Source organism: Poecilia reticulata, chromosome 19 (genome assembly GCF_904066995.2).
Source record: "Poecilia reticulata chromosome 19, P_reticulata-male-v2, whole genome shotgun sequence".
NCBI classification, from domain to species: domain Eukaryota; kingdom Metazoa; phylum Chordata; class Actinopteri; order Cyprinodontiformes; family Poeciliidae; genus Poecilia; species Poecilia reticulata.
The window spans coordinates 3,569,230-3,587,030 of NC_088848.1; the positions used below are offsets into that span (position 1 = coordinate 3,569,230).

At 37.3% G+C, this 17,801-nt stretch overlaps 2 protein-coding genes across 2 annotated transcripts; one reads left to right on the top strand and one right to left on the bottom strand.

Moving 5' to 3' along the window:
* Positions 1–258: 258 nt before the first annotated feature.
* On the top strand, positions 259–8,654 carry LOC103481263 (7-methylguanosine phosphate-specific 5'-nucleotidase A-like). Its single transcript, XM_008436642.3, has 10 exons — positions 259–447; positions 1,539–1,613; positions 1,686–1,784; positions 2,646–2,715; positions 2,999–3,045; positions 3,317–3,402; positions 4,291–4,380; positions 5,419–5,581; positions 6,964–7,164; positions 7,241–8,654. The coding sequence occupies exons 1-10, from the start codon at positions 439–441 to the stop codon at positions 7,373–7,375; spliced, it is 975 nt and encodes a 324-aa protein (XP_008434864.1). The 5' UTR covers positions 259–438; the 3' UTR covers positions 7,376–8,654.
* fkbp10b (FKBP prolyl isomerase 10b) lies at positions 8,506–17,801 on the bottom strand. The gene is made up of 10 exons (XM_008436651.3): positions 17,143–17,801; positions 16,792–16,937; positions 14,486–14,675; positions 14,114–14,259; positions 12,576–12,765; positions 12,338–12,483; positions 10,480–10,669; positions 10,256–10,398; positions 9,178–9,341; positions 8,506–8,910 (listed from the first exon to the last, which is right to left on the bottom strand). Exons 1-10 carry the CDS (start codon positions 17,337–17,339, stop codon positions 8,716–8,718), a joined length of 1,707 nt encoding a protein of 568 aa, XP_008434873.1. The 5' UTR covers positions 17,340–17,801; the 3' UTR covers positions 8,506–8,715.

A 17,801-nucleotide genomic window follows, 5' to 3' on the forward strand; every position in this document is an offset into this window, starting at 1 on the left:
ATTATATTGAAAATATGAGACTGGCAATAATATACCCTTGAAATTACTTCATAAAACTAGCAGTTGCTGCCCATTTTGCACTACTGTTTCTGTAGTTCTGAAATCAAAAGACTTTAAAGCTACTAGACAGACCTTTCCGTAGAAATCAAACTTTTGATTTACTGGCATAAATGGAAAGTATCACTGACTACGTTTATTATCAACTTCTTTTTTTTTTTTTTCTTGAGAAGAAATGGTTCCCTCGGAACTATATATCGTGAGACTGGGGAAGGGAGGGACTTTTGTTGGTGTAACACAAGGATGCAATCAAGAAGAAGAAGAGTTAAAATTTATTTATTTCTCATTTTAAGTTTGACATTTGCACTTAATGCCATGTTGAGACATTTAACGGTTGTTTGGAAGAACAGTTAGCACGCGACTGACACGTCACACTTCCGTATGAAAATGGTAAGTAACGTAACGGACAGCTGTTAGCATCTCTGCTACCTTAGCAGCGCACGGAAGTTAAAGTATTTGTTTATTTAGGCTATTAAAATATCGAAATGCAACGCGTTATATGATATATTTTCATATATATTTTAGTTGCAAATGAAAGGATTTTTTTTTTTCAGCAAAAACTATGAATTTCGAATTTCCCCACTAGGAACGCTAGCAATTTGGAGATAACCAGTGTAAATAAAGTTTTTTTTTGTTTTTTAACTAAATGAGTCATGCATATAACAGACAGTTAAATTTTAACCAGTTCCCCCTTTTCTAATTGTATTTCTTTGGTTTTGGATTTTGAGTACAGCAGGACAATGCTTAAGTCAGCTGGAGCAGATAAGCTCAAAAACATTTTTATTCATCACTTGTCACTAGTCTATTCAATTCAAGTAACTTGAATGAGAAAAGAACGAGCATGTAGTCATATTTAATAAATAATTTATTGTATTTTGTCTGTTTGATGACACCATTTAAAAATATTTAATCAGATTTTATGATTAGTTACTCTGTACTTGAGTATGCTTTTTTATACTTTTTCACTCAAGTATTTTTATTTTTTTGGAAAGCTACTTTTTGCTTTTACTTGTGTTGGAGCCTATTAGGTATTTGACAGGTTAACTATTTGCTTAATGGTACATGTTATTATTTACCCAAATTGATTCTAATGACTACAGACTGTAGAATAAGTGTTATGTATTATTATTAATTTATTTTATTATATTTTTTAAAGACATTTCAGAATTTTTCTGATTCACATTTGAAAATGCATTTTTTTCAGTATTATATCTTGTATAGGCAACATGCTGTCTGCTTTGCAGACAGTTTACATAATTATTGTTTAATTTGTTAATAAACAACATAGTATTTCCACACAGTGATTATAAATATTAGCAATACGCCAAGGAGCTAACAATTCAGCATCCAACTACTTCACATTTAGATAAATTATTTGCTACTGGTCTGAAATAACAAATGAACATTTAGAAAAGTTTGAACAGTGAAAAACCTGTCAGATCAGAACGATGACTATATTTATCCCTCTTATTTTCATGCAGGTATTTCATATTCCCTGGATCTACACATCGGTGCGGACCATCTTGGCAATCTGGCACCAGTTGACTAAAACTGAGGTGAGGAATTTAGTGACTTTTTGTAGTAGAAAAAGGTCAACATGGATTGTAAGAAGATGGTTTTGTTTTCAGATCCCAGAGCTGACTAGGGTTTCAGTGATGATGAGAGAGCGCAGCAGAGTGGAGGACACCATGTACGCCATGCAGAAAGCAGGAGCAGGCAGCCTGCAGGTGGCGCTCTTTAATTATAAAGAATTATGTGCTGACTTTTAATAGTTTCTGTTTAGTAATTATTCCTCAGAGAACTTTATCCTAACTCTGTTTGCTTTGCTTGAACAACTGGGGAGAAACTCTTTAGATCTCAATTTAATTATCTCTAATTAAAAAGTGGCAAATGAAAATTCTGCCTTCATGTCTTTGGCTACGTTCACACTGCATCCTGAAGTGAACCAATTCCGATTTTTTTGTCAAATCTGATTTTTATTTATTTATTTTACCGTGTCCGTTCACTCTTCCAAATATATGCAGCTTGTATGTGAATATATGCAGCTTGTATGTGATCTCCAGGTTGAACTATAAACGACCTGAAGGTGTCCCGCATGCGCAGTAGAGGGCGCAATAACGTCAGGGTTCTCAGTGCTAACCACCATTAAAAGAAGAAGAGCTCGGTGTTTGCGGAAGTAAACATTGATGCTAACGGTGGAGCTTAGCTTACACATTTGAAGTTGTTGTCCGACCGGAGCAGCATATTAACAACTTAATCTCTTTTTCTTCCGGCTTGCGCGTATCAGGACGCAGAATAGTGACGTTTGTCGAATATCAATGACGTTCAGGTCGGATGAATGCGACCTGGACGTTCGGTCACATTTTGAATCGGATACGTATCGGATATCCAAGTGAACGGGGTCACACTCGGAACAATACGACCTGTGTTGTTCAGACTGTCATAAAAAGATCAGATGCATTACGTCAAAAAATCGGAATAATTCTGCAGTGTGAGCGCATGAAGTTTTTGTTTCTTAACTGAGTTATCCTGAATTTAGGCGTTTGCTGTGTGCTACCATCTATTTTATGTCACTATTGCTTTCACAGGTCATTTCAGACTTTGATATGACGCTCACCAAATTTGCACACCAGGGGAAAAGAGTTCCCACCACCCACAGTAAGAACAATGTCGATATCTCTAGGGTGACATATTATTTTTAGGATATTGTTTGCACGTGTCAAGACTTTTGTTATGATATCATTCTTCTGATTTTACTTTATTCTGATCATCAGAACATTGATGAAATGAGCATTTATTTAAAAAGCCATAGTACATATGACAAGTTAGAGAAGGCAAAAACTTTTACGTCTTTCTATAAAGTTATGTTGACTTGCATATTTTTCTTTTAACACTGAAAATGCATGTCCTCAGTAATAATCATTTTCCTTCTATTTTGTAGACATCCTCAATAACAGGTTGTTGATAGATGATGACTCCACAGTGAAGGTAATTTTACCAAAGTTGCAAAATGTAAGGCTAAATGGTTGTAACAATGCTGTAAATATGCATATTTATTTTCAGAATGTCATTTTTTTGTTACTATATTAATATTTAAATGTACGTACATCAAGAACAAAGTGGAGTGAAGTCAAAATGTCTTGTTTTTGTGCACAACTAATCCCAATTTGTATCATTTAAAAGTTAAAACCAATGTACCACATGGTGTTTTGTCTGTTAGTGTTTAATTTCATGTTCATGATTTGTTGTTTTGCTGCAGATGAAGGAGCTGTTTAACACATATTATCCCATAGAAATCGATGCGAGCCTCAGTCCTGAGGAAAAACTGCCTTACATGGTGGAGTGGTAAGAAAGACTGTTACATGAAAACATTAAAGTGCTTTATATGAAACCTCAGAACAATACGGATACATCACAATAAATTTGAATAATTTTTAAAAAGTTTTTTTATTCCAGTAAATCTGTTCATAAAGGGAGATGTGGATTTTTTAAATTGTGCTTTTACAAAGTCATATATTTTTACGATTTTAATTCAAATTATGATCAACAATTAATGAAAAAACTGAATTATATATTCCAAAAAATTAGAGTAAAACATAAAATGGATAGAAGTGAAATTTTAATGCAACAATCTTATATTATGACCATATTATCACCTACTATTTGATAATTCTGCACCAGTGCAGCACACTAAATACACCAAATAGCCCCAAAAGATTGGTAGAAAAATGTAAAAACAACTTTAATTTGTTCAGGAAGTGTAAAACTGAAACTGACAGAAACAATATGTTGACTAGCTTGGTCAAACTTATAAAAAAAATTAACTTTCAAATGGTTCAGAAAGTGCAATAAGTAATTCTAAATATTATATAAAATAGGTAACAGAATGAAAAAACGAAGAATTAAAGATCGGACTTATTGTCACCAATACCCAATCTATAATTTTTCTTTTCAATATCAGGACCGATACAGATATTAGTATTGGATCGGTGCATCGCTGGTATTGATGCACTACCTAGTTTTGAATCAGATTACTGAAATAATTAACTTTTCTATTCTAATTTTTTTTAGATGTTTCTATGTTCTGAATACTAATGTGAATCCTATAATTTAAGAAAATAACTACAATAAAATTTTAAAATTAGATTTTTGCCAAGTATCTGAAACATTGGAGGTAAATATTTTTGCTCTAAACAAAGATGAGGAAGCTTGAACTTTGCTTTTTTTCTGCAGGTGGACTAAAGTCCATGACCTGCTGATTCAGCAGAGGATCAGAAAAGCCGAGCTGGCCCGCGCAGTCAGGGAGTCCAACGCCGTGCTCAGGTATTCAGCTCAGAGAAACTTTAATAAAAAATAGTTTTGAATTTCAGATGTTATAAATCCAGGGTTTCTATGCTGTTTTGATATTTTTTTTTCCTGTGTATTTTATCCAGGCTTGTGGATTTGCGGTTGAAAGGAAAACAAGCAATGGAAATTAATTTGTGATCCAGAAAAATTGTTTTTCTAAAATCAATTTCTCAAAAAACGATTCGTGTAATTTTAATTCATCTACATCAAACCTTAAGATTTAATGGTTTAGCAACAGAAACTAAGTGATCTTACTTAAAATTAACATAGAAAATTATTATACAATGTAATTATACAACAAAATGTATATTTATTTATTGCTATTTTGAGTTTGATGCTAAACTTAGTGGTTTAAAGCACATTTAAAACAAAGATGCATACTGTCTGTTTTTGTCAGGCCTGTCTTAACTATATTAACACAGCATTAAATAGTTTCTATATTAACGCTCTTTTTGTTTCCACACTTTTATTTTTCTTCTGTTATTTCCAGACAGATTAAATTCTTTTCCTTGCTTTGAAAAAGTGTTGGTTATAATGCACTGATGTACCACCAGTTTTATAACTTTTTAAAAGCCTTGTATTGTGAATTTGAATGTAAAATAACTGTTTACATTTATTTATATATAAAGAACAGCTTCAAATTAAATGAATGACGTTTGATTTTAGTTGATTAAAATCTGGGATTAGGAAACTTAAAATGCCGTCAGGCTTTGGAAACTGCATTATAATTTGTGTTAAAGCTGATGCCATGTTTAAGTTCATATGGAAAAGCAGGTCAGTCGCTTCTAAGTGATAAAAAAAGTGAATCTGTTCACAAATCCTTTTTTTTTTTCGTTATATTGGACAGATTTTTTAAAAAAAGTAATAAAAATGCACAGCAACGCTTGACTCTGAACTTGTGTTTATTATTTTAGATATTTTGTGGACGCCAAACAGTTTCTTGCAGAAACATTCATAAAAGCAGGAAGGTGCACGATTTAGATGGAAGAGGTTGACTGATGGGTTTGTCTGCAGGGAAGGGTGCAGCTCGTTCTTCGACTGCCTGGCAGAGCAGCGCGTTCCTCTGCTGATCTTCTCCGCTGGAGTCGGCGACGTCCTGGAGGAGGTGATCCGACAGAACCGCGCCTTCCACCCAAACGTCCACATCATCTCCAATTACATGGACTTTGACCACACTGTGAGTTCAACCACACCTTACATCTTTTATTTGAAAATATTACATATTTTTCCTTAGATTTGATTTATTTACAGTACTTTGTTATTCTCAATAGTGGGACGTAGTGAAGTACAAGTGCTTTGTTGCTGTACTGAAGTACATTTAATGTACCTGTACTTTAAGTAGATTTAATTGTTGCTGCGTTTGGCCATGTCTTTACTGGTTTATAAATTACGGACTAATTATTCTTATTAAACATGTGGAACCAATATGTAGTTGAATACTTTTCTTTTCTGTTAGTTTATCCAGAGAAACTCCTGTTAGTTTGTGGAGTTTTTGTTTTTCTTTTCTTTTGTTTGTATTTCCTCTAATTCATGTAAAGCACTTTGAACTGCCTTGTTGCTATATAAATAGCATTACCTTATTTTACTGCAGTTAAAATGACACATTGGTTTTGTGTTAAATAAAAAATGTCAAAAGTGAAATCATTGCTCTCCCTTGTTGTATTTAATGCATTCAGATTGGATGCACAGAATTGCAAATCCAAGTGAACGCGATAGAAAACATAAATTATCTGCAGCATTATTCATTAAAGTAGCACAAAACTATGAATGTATTAAAGAAAATATGCACTTAATGATCACTGCATTGGGGTCTACAGCCAACAAACACTTTTACTTTAAATATCTTAGACATATTTAAAAGCAAGTACTTTTACTGAAGTAAAAAATGTCCATTTGGTAATTTTATTAGAGTATATTTTTGTATGCTAATTTGTACTTTTACAGTGTTTGAGTACTTCCTCCATTACTGATTATCTTGCTTTGTTTCCATATGTAAGGCAGTTTTATTTATGTAGCACATTTTCAGCAACAAAGCAGTTCAGTGCTTTATGTGAACTAGAAGGAAACACAAACAAAACCCAAAGATAATACTATAAAACTACATATTGGTTTCCCATGTTTAATGAGAATAAGTTGAATTTATAAACTAGTTGGGGTTTCTCTGGATTCTTGTTCTAACAAAACTAAATGTTGGTTCTCCATGTTTGATTTTATAAGTAGATTGTACTTTCCATGTTTGTTCTAGATTTGTAAGCTAACAGGAGTTTCTAAAAGTAGTAAAAGTCTAACAGAAGTTTCTAAAAGTAGTAAAAGTCTAACAGGAGTTTCTCTAAGGAATAAGTACTCCACATTTTATAAGCTAATAGGATTTTCTCTAGATGAATTAGAAGGAAATAAATGTTGGTGTGTTTTCTCCTTTGGTTAGAGAGATTGTGCTGAATTTTGTTGGTCCATGTGAAATGTTTTGTCCAGGATTAAGTTTGCTTCTTCTTGCCATACATTTACCTAAATCTAGCGTAAAATGAGTTGAGACTAACTCAGTGTTGTCTCGTCCAACAGGGGGTTCTGCAGGCCTTCAAAGGTCAGCTGATCCATTCATACAACAAACGGGCCGGTGCTCTGTCCCACGCCGCCGCCCTCAGAGAGCTGCATGGTCAGCCCAACGTCCTGCTGCTGGGAGACTCTCTGGGAGACCTGAGCATGGCTGACGGCGTCTCCACGGCGCAGAACATACTGACAGTCGGCTTCCTCAACGACCAGGTAGCACATACAGCTTTTATTACACCTGTGCTTTGTTTACCAGGTAGGTGTTAATCATGTGCGTGCTTCTCGTCAGGTGGAGGAAAGAAAAGAGTCGTTCTTGAACTCGTTTGACATTGTGCTTTTACGGGACGAGACGATGGACGTTCCGAACGCTATCCTGAGATTTATCGTCTCATCAGAGATGAGTAAGGTGCACCGGGAAAAATGATGCATTCTCACATTTTTAACCTCCAATCGGACCTCAGGAGAGAGCACCAGCATGCCACTTTAAGGTTAATCAACAAATTAAGTTCACTGTCTTTTAGACTAACAGACCAATTTATGTATGAAAACCAAAATGTTTGATCATTTAGTTTCTTTAAAAAAACAATAACAAAAAAACGCTTCATAGTTATTTGATGCTTTTAGTTCACACTGCAGACCTTGAATGTTAAAAAATTACAATTTTACATTTTTTGTGTTTCTATTAAATAAACGCAATTAAAATCACGTGAATGTTTGTTCACGTGATAAGTCATTTAAGAAAAAAATAAATAAAACTTGTGCAGTCCTGCTTCTACTTCCCGTCGCCGTCTTCGTGGTCTGCATCAGTGGCAACACCGGTTATTGATTATGTTGCTCATTTTGCAAAATAAACCAATTTCCACACGGCCAAATTGGAAAAACGAAACTGGTACGCTTCCATTCAGAAAATTAATTTTGTAAATCTCAGATTACACAATGGGAAAGCAGCTAAAATCGCATTTAAAAACCCTTCGGTTGTTCCCTCTATAATCACATTAAAATCATTGAATACGATAGTATGGAAGTGGCTCAAATCTACTTAATAAAAATCAGATTTGGGTCACATTTGTCTGCAGTGTGAATGAAGCCCAGGATACGTTTTCTGTCATGTCTGAGACACGATGTTGTAAATCTGTGTGCCAGACCGCGGACCTGGAAGGATAATACCCGGTTCTGTTTCTGCGTGTTCTTAGTGGATGTAATAACTGACTATGTGCATCACTGGTTTTCTGAAAGGTTAAAGTAAAATTACAATCAATGTTGAGTATTTTTTAAAGCTGTAATGACAGAACAAGTACAGAAAGTGTTGTAAACTATTAACCTGTGTTTTGCTAATTTATAATAATTTAAAACTGGTTTCTCTTGAGCACTGCAGTAAGACGTGAATATAAGGTTCTAGTTTGCATAAAGGAACACTGACTGCACTGCTATTTCTTTAAAGATTAAAACATTCCTCAGGAAAAAAACATGTGCTACCATCACCGCTGTAGATTCTGACAGAATCTACAGAATGAGTCCAGTGTGTAATGTTAGTGGAAAATATAAAATAAAAACTATTTTTACAAACACTTTTTTATTACAACATTCAGGGACAAAAAGGTGCTTGCTCTATTTTCAGAAACCTCAAAATCCTCCACAAGAAATTGTTTCCCCAACGTCTTTTCTCAGATCTAATACTGTAAATAAACTGACGCTGCGTATGAGCTGTGGCTTCTTTTGTTTTGTTTTTCATCCCTGAGAGAAAACCAAACATTTTTTCCCTCCTCACAACTCCTCATGCCTCGCCTGCTCCCGTTCCTTGTCCTCGTCGACTTTTAGTTTGAGCTCGCTGGCCGTGATCATGCCGTCTTTGTTGCGGTCCTGGTTCTGGAACATGTCGGTGACGATCTGCTCCATGGTCATTCCTGGCTTTATCCGGCCTTTTCTTTCTGCAACCTGGAGCTTGATAAACTCCGTGAACTAAAAGACAAAGAAGCAAAATTGTGAAAAGGTAAATCAGGAAAAGTACTGTAGTTAAAATAAGTTGTGTTGTTCCTAATATCACCACCAGGTGGAGCCAAACTATTGTAGAACTGTAGAAAATACTTTTTCCTACATCATCATGTCTGTCTACAGCAAGCTAATTATTCTACCAGTGCAAAATGTAATTAAATATGCCACAGACACATGCAGTTGTGGAAGAGATTTTATCCTTAAAGACTTGAAGAGGAGTTGTAGGAAACATACCTCATCCAGTGGCACCTCTCCATTCTTGTTCATATCCATGGTTTCAAACAGATCTGGTGGAGTTTCCTCAAGCCACACAAACAGGTAACCGGGCGGGACGCCCCGCTCAAAGCTCACCAGTTCAATGCTGAAAACCAGAACGGCGCTGCTTGGTACACCAGCAGCTGACAGACAACAAGAGACCGACTTTAGATTGTAGAAGCTGTGTGCATACAAACCTCAGGAGAGACTAATCTAACCCAAAGATGAGTATTAATCTATGCAACAATTGTTTTAGTGAAACTCTTGAGTCTTAAGTCTTAGGACATCTCAAAATAAAAATCTCTTGGTTACTTAAATTAACAATATACATTCCTTATAAGTTTATAGATTAACAGTTTCATTTTCAACTGCTCAGAATTTCACAGATCAATAGAGAAACTGATTGGCCAGTGAACGTTGAAAATCAAGGTGTTTCTGTCGCCTGCATCTCTCTACCTGTCAAAGTTCTCAGTGACCCAATTCCGATTTTTTTTTTTTTTTTTTTTGCCGTGGCCGTTCACACTTCCAAATATAAGCGACCTGTGTGTGGTTCTCCAGTGTGAACGGCAAACGCCCTAAAAGTGTCCCGCATATGCAGAAAGAGGGCGCAGTGACGTCACACGTGCTCAGTGTTTTACCAACCGCCATGAAAAAAAGGCTCAGTGTTTGCGGAAGTAAACATGGATGCTAACGGTTTTAGCTTACGATTTTAAAGTTGTTGTTCGACCGGAGCCAGCACATTAACAACTTAATCCTTATTACAGTCCGCCATGGTTGTTTTTTCTTCCCACTTGAGCGTATCAGGACGCAGAATAGTGACGTTTGTCGAGCATCAACGACGTTCAGGTCGGATGAATGCGGCCTGGACGTTCCGTCACATTTGAATCGGTTATGTATCGGATACCCAAGTAATCTGCGTCGCAGTCTGTGTTGATCAGACTGTCATTAAAAGATATACAGGTCGGATATGCAGGTCGAATTATGTCAACAAAAAACGGAATTGGGTCATTTCAGGCTGCAGTGTGATCGCAGCCCAAGATGGCTGCTCCAATCTCACCTCCTCTCTCTCCATGTCCGAGGTGAGGCGGCACTGTAATCCTCCTCTTCTCTCCCACACACATGCCCCTCAAGCCTTCATCCAGCCCGTCGATCACCTTGTCCTGGCCCAGAACTGCGTCTTGCATGTTCTCATAGTCGTGCCTAGCGGAGGTGCGGCCGTCCAAATGAAAACCACGCTCAACTTGTCAAAAACGGAGCCTGGAAAAACAGGCGGAAACTTACGAGGAAAAGAGCAGAGTCCCGTCCAGCAGAGTGCAGTTGTAATGGTAGCGGACCAGGTCGTTCAGAGTCGTGGTGTCGTTGCACGCTTCCGGTTTGTGGGTTACCTCGATCTCCACTTTGTCGCTTGGGTTGTGGAAGTCGATGACGTGGACGTCGAAGACCAAGACGGCTGACGGGGGGATCACGTCACCTGAACACACCGCCGAGAAATTATTTCAGCCCAAAATATTAGCTTGAATATTGACTTCCGCTCGATTCTAATAACTCTTCCCGGTCCGTGAACATTTAGTTTGTTTGTTTTTTTGTTGAAAATGAACTGAAAAAACAAAAACACGCCCGCTGTTTCTGTGCTCGGTCTGGATTTATCCCATTAAAGCGGGTTTCTCCGGTAGAATATCAACCGGACCAATCAGCGAACAGAATAAGTTGTGAACGATGACGTCAACTTTCTGCGTCTGCTTGTAGTTTTAGCAAAAGGAGCGGAGGAAGTGAACGAAGCCGTTCGGTGCCTGCTAGCAATGCTTCCAAATATTAACAGTCAAGTTCGGTTCGGTTCTTCTCTCTTTGCCGTGGACAATGGTTGTTAGCAAAGCAGGCAAAGTTTACGGTAAGCTTTTGTTTTTTTTAAACAGGAAATTTTTTTCGACAGGAAAATTTAAAAAAAGAAGCTACAAGATATTGAATTTCTGTAATAAATTTACAGTTTTTGGTCAACTTCAAAGCATTGAACATTATAGCTAAACGTTAACAATTGAGTAAGGTTTTAAATTTCAAGAGAGTCCATGTTTCCATCAAGCAATTGTTTCTCGAGGGTCCAAATCTTCTGTACAAATCAGTTATGACCAGAACATTTTCTAGAAAAACTGAAATTTTCTAGAAAAGACGTGGAAATTTCTGAGCATGGAAAGTCAAAAAAGCTGTGCTAGAAAAAAAAACTAAAAAATGTTCAACTCTTGAAAATGGAAATTTCAAAATTCAAAATTTTAAACTTCTGAAACTCAAGTCAAGTCAAAATTTATTTATATAGCACATTTACAACAGCCTCAGCTGACCAAAATGCTCCACAATAAACAACATCACAGGGAGATAAAATAAAATTAAGTTTAGTAATAAAATTGGCAGAGATACCAAAGCTAATAGTGTGAATAAAAATCAAACAGTATTGAATTTTAGCTGCAGCAATTTTCTTGCTGCTTTGTTTTTATTTTTCTAGAACATTTCTAAGATTAATCTCAAAATTTCTGAGACTTTTCTTGCAAATTTTTGACTTTTGAAACTCAGAAATTTCCATGGTTTTTGTTGTAGAAAACTAAAAGTTTTTTTGGCATAAATTTACTCCTGTCTTTTCTTTCAACTATAGAAAATCTAGTTAAAAGCCTAATATTTAGCTCCAGGTATCTCCATCCATCCATTTTCTTACACCCTTGTCCCTCAGTGGGGTCGGGAGGGTTGCTGGTGCATCTCCAGCTAATGTCCCGGGCGAGACAGAACGTTAGCTGCCCAAAAGGTCGCCAGTCTGTCGCAGGGCAACACAGAAACACACAGGACAAACAACCATGCACATACACACTCACACCTAGGAGCAATTTGGAGAGGCCAATTAACCTGACAGTCATGTTTTTGGACCGTGGGAGGAAACCGGAGTACCTGGAGAAAACCCACCATGCACAGGGAGAACATGCTAACTCCATGCAGAAAGACCCGGGCTGGGAATTGAACCCAGAACCTTCTTGCTGCAAGGCAACAGCTCTACCAACTGCGCCACAGTGCAGCCCGCTCCAGGTATCTGTTAATGTTTTTTACATTGTTGATTTTAAGTAAACCAAACTTTCTTCATGCTTTTCCTGCAGTCACTCACCCGCTCCTTGTTCTCCATAAGCAAGGTGAGGAGGAATGATGACCCTCCTCCGCTCCCCCAGGCAGACTCCCAGCAGGCCCTGGTCCATTCCTGGGATCACGTAGCCCATCCCGATGTAGGTGTTGTATGTGCTGTTTCTCTGGTAGCTGCGATAAACAGATCAATATGGCAAAAGTTCTGATTTCAACTTCCAAGAATTCAGCAAAAATAAATAATCCATGTTCAAATGTGGACACACCTGGTGTCAAAGGTCACCCCGTTCAGGAAGGTTCCATTGTAGTGGTACCGAATGTAGTCCCCCGCCACGGACCTGCGGGTGCAGGGATCAGGAGCCTCCTGGTTCTCGACAGTGATGTTATCCTTCGGGTTGTGAATGTCCTCCAACAAGACGTCAAACACCAGCGTCGCCTGAGGGGGAATCATGGTTCCTGTCACACAGATACAACCAATAACATAATTATAACCCGAACTGCTGCTACACTTTAACCAAAAACACAGCAAATGAGCTCGTTTTCGAGGGAAACCTTTGGTTTTGATTCTTTGTCATTAGGTTTGCCGAGTGAAGCATTTTATAGCTGAGAAAAGTTGATTATTCTCTTATGTAGAAACAAGCTGTGTTTTATTACTTAGTTTACTCATTTTAATGTGAAAGAAAAGGGAAGGAATATCACTTTTAGATAAAATAAAAGGTACATGTATGTGTGGGCTGGTGGCAGAGTTTAAAGTTTTTAAATGCTAGTGTTAGACCTGGAAGGTGTGCAATAACTTTGGTCTTCTGTTGTTTTTAAACTGTTGTTTGAGCTGTTTATTTGTATTTTACGTGCATTTGGGAAGCTGCTACTACACACCACAATAAAGTATACAGTATTCTATTCTAATTTAAAAATTGCAAATATTTTCTGTCATCCTGCTCTGAGTTTTCTCTGGTTGAAAAATCTGCAGATGTTCACAGAACCTCTCCATCCAATCTGACTGGTTCTACAAAGTAATGACTTGGGGAAGCAGAGTGCACATGCACGCCACACTTTTCAGATTTGTATGTGCAAAAAGAAACTTGGAAACCATGTAATCTTTTCTTTCCCCTTTTATGATGGTTTATCACATCAAATCTCAGTAAAATCCTTTGACGCTTAATGTTAAAAAAATGTGGAAAGTATAAAGGAATATAAAGCGGTGTGTATTTCTTAGCAGCTTCCTACAAGTTTCATATTAAGAGACTGAAAAAAATGAAAGAAAAACAGGAAAGTTCAGAGGAAAACTGATAAATAAATCAATATTTCTTCCATTTAAATGTAATACTATTACGGAGTATTAGAACCATACTAAGAAAAAATAAGATTACGAGAATAAAGTCATATTACGATAATAAATTCCTAGAATAGTCACAATATCACAAGAAGAAATTAGTACAAGAATAAAGTCAACATAATATAACAGTCATATTTTGAGAATAAAGTTGAAATAATACAAGAATGAAGTCATAACAAAATGAGAATATGGTCAAAATAATATAATAGTCATATTTTGAGAATACAGTATTATGGGAATAAAGTCAAAATAATAGAATAAACTTAATATGAGAATAAAGTTGTAATATTACGAGAATAAACTCAGTATTAATACAAAAAGTCAAAACAACATGAGAACAAGGTCATAATATTAGAATAACATCAAAATATTACAAGAATAAAGTCATAATATGAGAATAAGGTCTTTATTCTAGCATCACCCTAAAATCAGGAAAGCTCTCGCATCGTATCTGCCGTGTCTTCCTACCTGATCCCTTTTCTCCGTACGCTTTGAACGGTGGAATCACGATGTGCCTGATCTCCCCCACACACATGCCCAGCAGGCCCTCGTCCATGCCCCTCACCAGCCAGCCCTCGCCCACCAGCGAGTTGTAGGTCTGCTTCCTGTTGTAGCTGCGCGGGGCTCACACAAGAGCTGAGTCAGTCACACACATAAGCGGACACAGAAAACACACCTGGACACAGCGCAGACACACACACAGGTTGTCGATTTGGCTCAAGCCTGCAAGTAGATTTCATTTAGTTTCATTTAGACGCCGTTTTCAGGTTAACTTCTAAATGAAGTTAAGAGAAGTTCAGGAAATCTCTCCGTTAAAACAGCAAAACGTCCAGAACTCACCTGGAGTCGAAGGTGGTCCCGTCCAGCAGAGTGCCGTTGAAGTGGTAGCGCACAAAGTCTGTGCGCATCACGGAGCGTTTGCAGTCTCTGGGCGTGCTGACGGTTCTGGTGACGACCAGGTCGGCCTTGTTCCACAGATCCAGGAGGTGGATGTCGAACACCAGCGTGGCGTCTGGAGGAACCGCATCACCTGGAAGCAAAAGGTCACGACGAGTTCGATTCAGCAGTTTGATTATTTAAAGTATTTAAATAATAATTTAAAGTAATTACTACTTTAAATTCGCCCTGTTTGTGCAATAAAAGTTACATCTAATTATGCTAGCAATGGGGTTTCTGCATCTGCAACTAAAACTTAGTTTAATTCGATTTTGAAACAATGAAACACGATTTTCAGTAAAACTCCGGTTTAGTTTACTGAAAACAGGACAGAGACGATTCACAAATAAAAGAATAATTTTTAAACTTCACGTCACCAAGTAACAAAAAGGAGAAAAAAATAGCCTGTAAACCAGTTTCAGTTTATTTTTTTCCAAACATGATGGAAGTATAAAATCACACATGAACGAGGAATGCAAAAGAAACCTTTTTCTACCACAATAATCTTAACATATTCGAAAGGGAGAAGGAAAAAATAAAAACTATGAACTCCTACCCCATAAACTCATGCAATATTTTCAGATGGACGCTTATGATTAAATAAAAAAATAATTAAAAAGACAAGTTAATTAATTTTCCATTTTACCTGGGGGTACATATATCTAAATATACAGGGTTTTGCACAGTGTATTATCAGCCTGGCGGGCCTCCAGGCTTGCGCCCCCACCAGGCTAAGCATAGCCTATTTAAGTATTTTCTTAATGTTTGCATTTTTTTTCTTCCAATAACACATGTGACAGCTGACCCTACTGTCACACAGACCTGAATGGTAATCGTTTTTTGCTTATCCTTAACATTAGTTTAGATATTAATTAGTGAATAGTTTAGATATTAATTAGTGAATAGTTTAGATATTAATTTTTTAAAATTATTTTCATTAGCTTGACTTTTTAGTTGACTATTTGTAGAGCACACATGTAGTTAACGTTATCTGTCAGTTCTTAATATTTTAGTTAAATGTAACAAATTGATTTCTTTGTTTTGAGTTACCCGTTTCCTTTGGAGCAGCTGGAGGGTTTTATTTTGGCTCTTTGCATTATTTAGCCTCTTCAGAGCCGTCATATGTTATCAGTCTGTTAAAGACAGTATTACCGATAGCAGTACAATTTGCAAAATGCCTGTTTTGTTTAGTTTTCTTCTTGGGGAAAAAAAAAAAGATTTTGTCTAAATTAAGGTGAATTCATGGTTCCTTTTTCCACACCGGTAGTGTTGATGATAAAAAAATAATAATAATTATGTGATCGGTATTGGCGATCAGCCCTCATGGGTGATCGGTATCGGCAGGAAAAAACCTGATCGGCACATCTCTAGTGTTCATTTAATTTAAAGATTTGGTATTGCATTGACTAGTATTTGTTTAAGTTCTTGTATGTTTAATTGCCCCTGGTGTGTCAGCCATGGTCTGATCAGCCACTATTTAAGTTCCCCTCATGTCATGTTTGTTAGGTCAGTTTTGTGCTTGAGTTCTTTATGTTACTACCTGAGTTGGAGTTTGTTATGTTGACCTCAGTTTTGGGCCCAATTGTTCATTGTTAAAGTATTTTTGAATTTTTTTTTGTAATAAATTCAGATTTTTTTTGGAATCCATTCAGCGTCTCTCTGGCTGGTCTATGTAAGAACCCTCACAACATATAATTATCAAGTGATATTTTCAAATTTTCTGTCAACTTTAAAAAAAATTTAACTAAAAAAACACGACAGGCTGTTGAATGAATGACTGCCTAGCATCCAAACCACGGGGCTAAACAAGTTTTCTCGGGGAAACCTTAATACATACATCTATACCCAAACACACTCATAAGCATTAGCCTCAATTTACACATCTGTGCCAACTTACTCATAATTCTATATCTTGTGAAAATGACCCTTTATTTCCTTTTAAATTGTCTTACATTTTAACTTGTTCCATAATTTTACACCATGGACCCAAAACATATGGGCAGAGAGACCCAGTAGGATGGCCTAGTCAAAGTTTAGACCTAGATTCTGTTACAAAACCCTGCAAGATTTGAAATATGTTCGGTCCAATCTGACTGATATTGAACTTTTCTATGTTAGATGCAACTGCAGCAAGATGGTTTTCTACAAAAGATGTAGAAAGCTTTGAATTATTATTTTAGTCTAAAATATCCCCCAAAATTAAAATCTACCTGCCCCGCTGCTCCCGTAAGCCAGGTGTGGCGGGATGGTGATTTTCCTGCGCTCATTCACGCACATCCCCTGCAGGCCTTTATCCACGCCAGCGATGAGCCGACCCTCCCCGATCAGGCCGACTTTGGCTGCTCCTTTCTCATAGCTGCAAGTGAGGAAAAAAAAACCCGGAGGTTGAAGGAGAAAATGTCAGAAGTGGGTCAAACCTTTGGAGGATGTTTGTGTCTGCAGGGCATGCATGTTAGTGGAAGCTGAGAACTTGTTTTAACCTGCATTTCATTTTCACTCCTTTCAAAGTCACGGATTCTCTGGGAAACCGTTGAAACCGGCAAACATTTTTCTGTTCTCACCTCGAGTCCAGCGTCTTCCCGTCGGTAAACGTGGCGTTGTAATGGTAGCGGACGTAATCTCCAGTTTTCGCCTCCCTCACGCAGTCTTTGGGGATCTCGTATCTGTCCACGACAACATCTCCCAACACGGGACTGGGATTACACTCCACGGAAAACCACGCAGCCAGAACAGAGAAGACAACGCAAAGGGGAAGCATTTTTACACAAAGGGGGTCAAAAGACTTAAAAGTGACGTGAAAGCAGCAGAAAAATGGACATTAGGCCGAATTTAAAAGAAGCGGAGGCGATCTGAAGGCCTGCGTGAGGGGAGTGCGTTTTTCCACGCAGAGGGCTGCGGATGTGGAGCGGGGCTGTAAACGTGGACAGTCTCCAGGTCGCTGAGACTTTTTTTTTCTTTTCTAAGAGTGGGAGGGAGTGGGAAGCACTTCAGTTCAAATTTCCACAATAAGAAATAAGGAGCTTCATCACAGAGTCGCAATAAATCCAACCAAACATCTTAAACCATCCAGTTTGTGTTGCTAAAATAAGTTACCTCTGTTTTTTTTATTTTATCTTATTTACTCTAAACGTCTTTCCCTGTAATTTGTTGGTTTTGAATACGTTTAACTAAGTTTGATGTTTTCAGAATAAAGTCGATGTGAGATCTTGAAGTTAATCTG